Genomic DNA, 8,827 nt, shown 5'->3' with positions numbered 1-8,827 from the left:
TTTCAAAGTGCCTGCTCTGTTTTGGGGGAGGAAAAGGTTAAACGTGTGGGCAACGAGGGCCAAAGATTATGTGAAACAAAAATCCCGGCGCTGTTTGTTCTGCCATCTGCTCTAAACTTGATCCAGTGCTCTGTGTGGTTTCCCATAGCTTTCCCTCTCCCATTGTTGCCCCGTGCATGGCGGAGCGCTTTGAACTCCCCGAGCTGGCACTGCAGATACGGGTAAGATTTGCATTTCCTTTCTGTAAGAGGAACTGCCCTCTGACCGCGCGCGAGGCAGCCCGGCGTGGCGGCTGCTGGCGGTGCCGGCCGCTGCAGTGGAATTGCAGCTGAGAACCCACTCGAGCGACTCTCAAGAAAAGCACAGACTTCAGTGGTTTTGGCACCAACAAAGCGTGTGCCTCGGGCTGCCGGGGCCCGCGCCAGCTGGAGCCGCCGCTGGGGCCGGCACATCCCACACTGCCGCTGTGCCCGCTGCGATTCCTGGCCCGGGCCCAGCAGCCCTGGCGCAGCGGGGCAGGGGGGAGAGGTTGCGGTGCACAGCTGGCTTGGAGGCTCATCACTGCGCCCTTTATTCGCGGAGAAGTCCCCTCCCCGGACTATCCGAGCCAGCTGTCCGGAGGGGGAGCCCGGGTCTGCGCCTGCATTGCCCAGGCAGGAGGGCCCCTCTCCCCCCGCAGCGCTTCACCTCTGCCCGTTGCCCTCGCAGCCCTCCTCGCCGGGCGGCAGCTTTGTCCCGAGCCCGGCCCGGCGGCGTCCCGCCTGCCGCGGGGCCTGGCACGTGTGATGACGCACGGGAGGACAGAGCTGTCGTCTGTCTCCGTTCCGCAGATAAGGAGCTGGCGCGCGGAGGGACGTCGCGTGATGCGCAGGGACCCAGGGCAGGGGCAGGAGCTGCAGCGTGCCGGTGCTCAGCGCCAGGGCCCGCGCCCGCAGCTCTCCCTCCGCCGCCGCTGGCTGCTGGCGGGAGAAAGGTGAAATGACCTCCCCACATCTTACCTTCCGAATTTCCTTTTTGTTCCACTCCTCTCCTTCCTCCAAACCAACATCTTGCACCTCTCCCGCTTCCTCCCCGCAGCCTGAAGTCCCCACCCCTGTGCCCAGGGTCTCCTGGCCGGGGAGCGGCAGGGCACGCGCGCTTGCCTGGCCGCCTCCTCTGCTCTCACCACCCTTTCGGTGTCGTATTTTTGCATGGGAATGTGGCCTTGCTCTCTAGATTATTTGCAGACAATATATTGCTTCCAGGCTGTGGAGGTTTTTTTGTTTTTTTTTTTAGTGACTGAGTTCCACACAAAATTAGTTCTTTCAAGGGAAATGTGGGGCCCGATGAGGAAGTTTTGCTGTGCTGGGGACAAGCTGGCTGAAGCCATCTCCCCAGGCCGGGGACGGTGCACAGGCAGCACCCCGCGCAGAGGCGGGAGAGAGCCTTCACTTCTGTATCTGGAAGAAATGATCTGTGTCTGCTTTTCTTAAAGAGATCTGCCATCTGCTCTGGGAAAATTGCCACGATGGCACATTAACATTAAGCAGAGCTGTGCTGTGCGTGTAGCTAAAACTTGGGTTCCTTGCCTAGATTTGCATGGGCTGGATCATAGTGCCTTTTTTAGCAAAATAAACAGGGAACGAATGAAATGATTATGTATTATGGACGGGGACTGGCCAAGAGACGATCCTCAGAAATGTGCACCCATTGAATTTGGGGAAGAGTAAAACTGAAGACAGCTCTTCATGACTCATCTTCTTGGACCAAGTAAACCTCTCCATCTGAACTTCCCCTTTCTTTAGGAAGACTTGGATCTGTTGCTAAACTTTGCAACACAGTCTCATTTTTACTGAGGTTCTCAGACGTAGTTGTCACATCCGATGGGAAGTGGTGGTGCTCCAATTTCTCTCTTTGTGTTTTTACTGGCAGGACCAACAGCTGCCCTTTTACCCGCTGCTGACAATTCTTCTTTCTAGTTTACCTTCTGAAAGCCTCATGGTGGTGTTTTCCCACTGTGCAGAAACTTTATGCCTTTGACCTTGCACCGCTGCAGTACCTTTTTCATGGCTTTTTGAGGCTATAAAGCAGTTCATTGTGCATAATAAGATGCAAGACATGAGGTTCAAGCAGTGCTGGTTGTTTTGGATAGGGCCCGCAAGGGTCACAGACCAGCGTTGGTTTCTTTATGGGGTTAGAATAAGCTTTCAGGTTTCCTAAGTCAAGTTAGTTATTCTGAGTAAGGCCGTATGCTCAGCTTGTATTTAGGAGTAAGCACAGCAACTGTCAACACAGCTAAACTGAATAACAGATACTGACCTCTTTACTGTGGAAACAGTGCTTATACCAAAATGCCTCAGTCTGGTTTAGTCTGCCCTTTGTCTTACATGGATGCATATTTCGCTTCAGACCAAGCTTAATTTTCCTAACATTGTTTGATTAATTTGAAGAGGCATTTTGTGCACAGCCTGCTAAAACCTGGTGCGCCCATGAATAAATCTGTTAGCTGATGTGGTCACAGGAGTTGAACACAAGATAGGCACATGCAAAAACATCCCCTGTCTAGCGCAGGATTAGCAATGTGCCTCCGGAGTAATTATTTCAGCTTTCCCAGTTTACGTGGGGTAAAGATCTGCTCCAGGTCCTCGCGGAAGCACTCGGTACAGGATGTGCACCAGACTGACAAAAGGATACTGAGGTAATGGAGATGGCATATGTTTAGGGACTTTGATGAACAAAACAGATTCAACAAGCAGTGGTGATTCAGAGGACCATCTTGCCAGCAGATCTGTCCGGCTGACAGAGCAGCAGCGAACTCTATTCCAGTTTCTACTGTTAGTTTCAGTGCTACTGAGTTACGGAGCACTTGGATCATTGTGAAAGCCATAAATGAACTTACTGGTTTTAAGCAAGCACAAAAATCAAGGGACTCTAATTAGTGAAATGCAAGTATCCTCTGTCAAGAAAGGAAAGATGAAGGCTAGGGTAGGGAAGATGGATGGAAAAAGGTTTATTATTTTAGTCAAATCATTGAGTTGGCTGCAAACAGCACATTCAACAGCTGGGTGGAAATGTACTGGCTGAGAGGCAAAACTACCCACGGTGGTCAAGCACAGTGGCAGGGCTTGCACAGCACCAGCAGGCAGTAGTTAAAGGACGTGACATGGACGTGTCTTTACATGTTACTCCTTACTAGCACACCTACTGAGTTCTTTGCAGAAGAAGTCACTTGCTACCTGTATGTTTGGTAGCTAGTAATTTTTGTAAAAGACGTGTATTTTTCAGGAGTGTGACTATGCCCCGGTGGCATATGAATATGCCTGGAATATGAATAGCTTTTAGGCAAAAGTGAACTGTTACAGCTGTTCCAAGTGCTTACTTTGCTGCTCCAGCAAGTGTATTGTGTGACCTTGCAGGAAACTTCTCCTCAGTTCCTCCCCCACCTAAGTCATCTATGCTTGGTGAGAAGGATTGCTGGCATGCTTTGAGCTGCCAAACCTTCTCCAGTCCTTAGGTCAGCAGGCAAACTCTTCCCCCATGCTACAGCTGTCACAAGTGACAATTACCAGATTTGACGACTACCTGAAAATAAACTGGCAAACTGCCACCAGCTTTGAGGATCAGGATTACTCTAATTGCTGTGCACACTCAAAACACATGCTGAAGAAGGCTAGGTAATGGTTCTGAGATAAGTGGCAGCAGGTGAAGGGTTTCTATTCTGGATGCACTTTGCTGCCAGAATTTGCACAATGTTTGCTAGATGTTGAAGCATGGGTAGGTGGGCAGGAAAAAATGCAGATCCCTTCCTTGGAAAGGCAGTAATACAAAAGCATTTCTCACTTCACTACATATGCAGGAGTACACAGCTCTCCCCTTTCAATTGCCCTTCCTCGCTGGGGGTCGTGAAAACCCTGTTCCGTTCCTCTGATCTTTTCAACAGATGCCTTTTTATCAACAATACCTCCTGGAAATCCTTCTCTTGCCTCTGGGGGAAGACGAGGAGTACGGCAACCTCTGCCCACGCTGCCGGTAAGGTAGGACCCAGCTTGCCTGACGTTTTGGATCTGTTCTGCATACATCCATGCATGTATAATGCAGCTTCTCAGTAACAGGATCTTTGGCACATTCCTTTCGGCTGAGTATTTACGACTCGACTGGCTTGAGGAACTGACTGCGTCCAGCCCAGCGCGACGCCGGGGCTCGGGGCAGCCCTGCGCGGGGTGCCGCGGAAGCAGCTGTCCGTCAGCCTAGACCAGCAGTGCCCTGGGCTCTCCCAGCTGTAAGATTATGTCTTTAACGGGTGTTTGTGCCTCTTTAGAATATAGCTAGGCATGTTAAATGGAGCACCTCCCACCCCGGGTATCCTGAAGGGTTAATGATCGCTGCAGCAGATGGATGGATGGTAAGGAGATTGATTGCCTTGTGCAAGGTACATAAAGTCTCACTCTCCTCCAGAAACACAACACTTGTTCCACCAGGTAAATAACTAGTTTAAAATCCCTTCTCATAGCAGCTGACCCTAGATGTGTTTATCCAAGTGACTGGAGTTGTTCCAGTCTCTCTGGTAAGTGACCTTTCCCGAATTTTTCTTTTCAAGTTGACATTTAAGAAGGGGGGAAAAAGTCACAGAAACAAACTGTGTTTTAACAGCGATAAAGCCATACCAGTCAACAAAGCCAGGAAAGTCTAATTGGAGCCTGCCACTGATGGCTATGCCGTCCACAACGGAATCTGTAAAGACAGCGCTAGCTTTAATTTCCTGACCTGCTTGTTTTTGCATTAAACAACGCGTTGGCCCACGGGATGCTCCGCAGCTCTGCTCGGGTTAGGCTAACCGGCCGGGATGCGCTGGAAGGCAGGGGGAGGGCTGCTGTGCATCTATCCGAGGAAAGGCTCGTGGGTGCAGTTAAGTCAAAGACAGCTGCTGGCAGCTGGAGGCACTCACATTATTGGTTCATTAGTGAAATTCAAATGAAGAAGAGTCTTAAATCTTCCTTGAAAATAGTCTGAATTTTGGCAGGCAGTGGAGCGCTCTGCTTATTTTGAAAAGACCTTGGACAATTTTGGTAAATGTTTTACTATATGTACAGGGGGAAGTAAGATTTATCCCTTTTTTCTTTCATGTGCTTCAGTGTGAAGCTTTTCATTAGCTTCAGAGCTCATGCTGCTCGCTCTCCCCCTCCCCTGGCAGTCCTGTCACAGAAAGTTGTTCAAGAGATGAAGTCTCTGTGGTTTGAAGGAGGTTTAGCACACGTGCCCAGTACATCAGGTCCCTCTTTGCGTCGAGGCAATCCTGAGGGCGTTATTAAAGGCTGCCCAGCACTGCAGGGCACCCCGAAGGCCGCTCTCCCCACGTTCCTGCCGGTGTCGAAGCCCTGTGCTTGCCCGCTGCCAGATGACCTCCGCGGGCCGTGGCATCTCCTGGCACCCGCACCCTCTCCAGCTGCAAAACACCCACCGCCGTCCCCAGGCCCGGCCCTGCAGGCTTTATCCAGTTTTTTGTCTAGTTGCAGAAGGCGAGTGGGACTGCAAGCAGCAACTGGTCCGGCGCGTGGGACTCCCCCTGCCCCCCCCCCTTGGGCTGCTCTCCTCGTTGCTGCCCTCGGGAATGGGCTCCCGGAGACACCCAAGGGCTCCGCTCCAGGCCTGCAAAGCCTTGCCTCGAGAAGAGGAATCGAAACAAGGACCTCCCAGCATTCGCGCTCTCCTGTAGCACGAGGCCTGGGAGATACCCAGGAAGCAACTGGACAGACCGTCCCGCAAGGAACCGTGCGTTTCAGTTTTGTTTCTCGCGTAGCGGGCGGCACCGGCTGCCGTGCCGCCTGGAGTGGAAATGGGCGCAAAAAGGCTTCGGGCAAATTCACGGGGCTGGGCCTGGTGGCAGCCCTTGACTCATGGCATGGGGAGGTAGTGCCGGCTCGGGAAGGTGCTGTCCACGGACTCCAGGCGCTGGGGTGGGCTCAAGGAAACTCCCGCATCCGCGGGCGCGTGCTGCCGCGGGGCTGCAGGGCCCGTCCGTGCTGCGTGGCCCCAGCACGGCTCGCGACCTCGGTGCCTGCGCCCGGATGGAAAGCTCCGCTTCCAGCAAGCCGGTGCTTTGTGACGAAGGGATTTCAGCCGAGGAATTCCCGAGCGGCTCTGCCGGGACGGCTCCCAGGAGCGGAGCCTCGCTCCGGGTTGCTTTCATGCCTTTTCTCGAGTGTGACCTACCTGTTCACGAGCACGCGAGAACATCAGGCCCAGAGCAAAGCCCTGCCGCAGGGCGACGCCTGTTTCGGATCCCGCCGGCAGGTGCTGAGCGCACGTTGCCGGCCCTGCCGAAGCGCCACGGTTCCCGTCCCTAGGCGTTAGCAAGAAACGTCCGCGCTTTTGTGCAATTGGGATGATTCTTGCGCGAGGGAACGTTGCTCCTCCGGAGCTGTGGCCTTCCCTGCGCGTGCTCGCTGACGGCTCGCGGCCAGACGGGCTGGCTGCACCGTGCCTGCGGCAGGCCTGCGCGGGCGGCGCTCGCTGCGAGGCCGGCGCGTTGTCCCGGAGCAGGGCGGCGCGTGCTCGGGCGCTTCCTCTGCCCCTTCCAGCAACGTCAGCGCTGGAGAGCACGAGGCTATTTTAATCCCAGGAATGTCAGCGGATGATTTCACTTTTGTTTTGTCCTTGATAACCTTTCCCGGCACAATGGGACCAGACGCCCGAGCCCAGCGCGCTTCCGCGTGCTCGCGGGAAAGCCATTCAAACTGCTCTGCTCCTCTGGGGACAACACAAAAAGCCCGTTTAAAAATATCTACACAATTGCCGTGGTGCCTGGACAAAGGGAAAAAGACCCGTCCCCACGCTGCTACACGCACGGCACGCAGGGAAGCAGCTTCGCCAGGGCCAGCGTTGGCGCGAGCAGGGCGGCCGCGCGGCTGCGTGCTGTGATCCTGCTCCCGTTCCCACCGCCACGGCTCCGCGGTTGGGTCTCGCACCGCGGCGGCGGCGGCTGGGGGACGCCGAGGCGGGATGGGCGCCGCGTTTACCCCGCGTGTGGTGAGCTGGAGACCCCTTTTCCGTCCTTCCTCCCCACCAGCAGGTTCCAGTAACCGCGGTGGCGGTGGCGCCCGGGGCGGCCGTGCGGCTCGGCAGCAGTTTTGAGGAGCGGGGCAGCCGCCGCACCTGCGCGGCCTGGGCCGAGGAAAGCCAAACTGGAGCTGCCGGCGGGAGGGAGCGCTGCCCCCGCAGCCGGGGGGGCCGAGCGCCGAGGAGGGGCACTGGGATGCTCGGTTTCCAGCCGCCGGCACGGCGGTGCGAGGGGCCCGGCCCTCTCCGGGGGGCGGCGGGGGCGGCGCTGCGCGGGATGAGCAGATTTGCTCGTAAGCAGGACGGCACGGCTGCCGCACAGCCGCCTCCCCGCTCCCCGTCTTCTGCGTGGCCCCTTTTTCCAGTGCAAGCCCTGAGCGAGGCACGTTTGAGCCGCCCCCGCAGCGCGCGGGCCAGCCTCCGCGGGCCGCCGGCCTCGACGGGGCCTCGCGCTGGGGAGGGCCGGGGAGGGTTTGTGCAGCCCGCCGGGCACACGGCTCCGAAGCTGCCGGGCCATCCATGAGCTCCCGCCTGTTTACAAAACAGCGGCCGAGGGCTGCTCTCTGTTGTTACACACATACTGCATTCAGAGCGGCTAAACAGGCAAAGCCAAAATGAAAGTCATCTGTGAGCAGTTTGCCTTAATTAGAATAAAATCCTGATGAATCATGAGGTTTCTTTACCTCAAAGACGCACGAGGAATTGACTTTGGCAGCGCGCGTCAAGGTACGGCCGTCGGCGCGAGCTCGCTAGCTGCGTTTGACATCTGCTGGAAAGACTTGTTTTTCCGTCCCGAGTCACATGCTAGCTTGTGATCGGATCATGAGATACAAAGGATAATCTTCCAATATTTATTTTTCTCACTGGAATTTTAAAAAGCAGAGGAAAGGAACAAAAGCACTGTAAAAAAACCCACAAGTGCCCTTGCCCGTGAGTGCTGCTCGGGGCTCGCCGCGGGCGGCGGCGGCGGGGCGCTGCCGGGGTTAGCTGCGGGGAGACGGTGCCTCGCCGCGGGGGCTTCTCCTCCCGAGCTGCGCGGGGCCCTGCGAGCAGCCGGGCCGGGGGCTTTGCTGGGCAGCGGAGCGGGGGGCGTCCCGGCAGCCCCTGCCCGGGCGAGGAGGGGCGTTTCTGCACGCCGGCGATGTCCGTGCAAGGCGTCAGGCCTGTGCCCCCTGCTCGGCTGGAGCCCCGCTACCCCTCCGGAGGGAGCCGCGTGTCCCCTGCCCCCGCGGCCCTGCCCTGCCCCGCGCGGCGGCTGGCTGCCGTGGGAAAAGCTGCGCGGTGCGAGGGGGGAGGCCTCGTCCCTCCGCCGCGGCGGCACAAAGCTGGCCCCGTGCCCGCCTGCAGCGCTCGATGGGTACATTTGATTATAGATGTCACATAACCTTTTTTTTTTTTTTATAACAATATCCTGATGTAACCAGCTGGGCAGGTGGAGTTATTTGCTGTGCACCCTAGTCCAAAGGTTTAATAAGCCCAGCTGCAAGATTACACCAGAATCACCCTTGAATAAAATCCCCCATATAATCTTTGGGGAATTTTGCTAGTGCATCTTGGGGATGTTTGCGTGCGCGAGATGATGCCTATCTACCGAGCACCGAAAACCCCCATAGCCCGTCGTTTTGCCGCTGGGCTGCTCGGAGGGGCCGGTGCTCCCGCAGAGCCACCGAGCCCCACTCCGCCGGACCCCCGGCTGCCGGGGACTTTTGGCTTGAGACTATTTCTGGCTGAAGAGAAACTAAGGCGAGGTGATGGGGCGAGGCGTGTTTATTTTGTGAGCCGGGGAGGTGTG

At 56.3% G+C, this 8,827-nt stretch overlaps 1 protein-coding gene across 2 annotated transcripts; it reads left to right on the top strand.

Moving 5' to 3' along the window:
- The first annotated feature begins 716 nt into the window (after window positions 1-716).
- On the top strand, window positions 717-8,827 carry LOC135329353 (uncharacterized). Of its 2 annotated transcripts, XM_064517375.1 has the most exons (3): window positions 717-973; window positions 3,920-4,381; window positions 4,490-8,827. In XM_064517375.1, the coding sequence occupies exon 3, from the start codon at window positions 5,101-5,103 to the stop codon at window positions 6,328-6,330; it is 1,230 nt and encodes a 409-aa protein (XP_064373445.1). In that variant the 5' UTR covers window positions 717-973; window positions 3,920-4,381; window positions 4,490-5,100; the 3' UTR covers window positions 6,331-8,827. The 2 variants fall into 2 exon arrangements, with proteins under 2 accessions (XP_064373445.1, XP_064373444.1); XM_064517374.1 differs by having other exon boundaries at window positions 3,920-8,827.

Source organism: Dromaius novaehollandiae, chromosome 10 (assembly GCF_036370855.1).
Source record: "Dromaius novaehollandiae isolate bDroNov1 chromosome 10, bDroNov1.hap1, whole genome shotgun sequence".
Taxonomy (NCBI): Eukaryota; Metazoa; Chordata; class Aves; order Casuariiformes; family Dromaiidae; genus Dromaius; species Dromaius novaehollandiae.
Note: the sequence above shows the minus strand (reverse complement) of the source record. Positions and strands in the feature narration are given on the sequence as shown.

Excerpts from the sequence above, each read along its gene's own strand:
- LOC135329353 (XM_064517375.1), top strand. The coding sequence starts at position 5,101 with ATGTGCTTCAGTGTGAAGCTTTTCATTAGCTTCAGAGCTCATGCTGCT.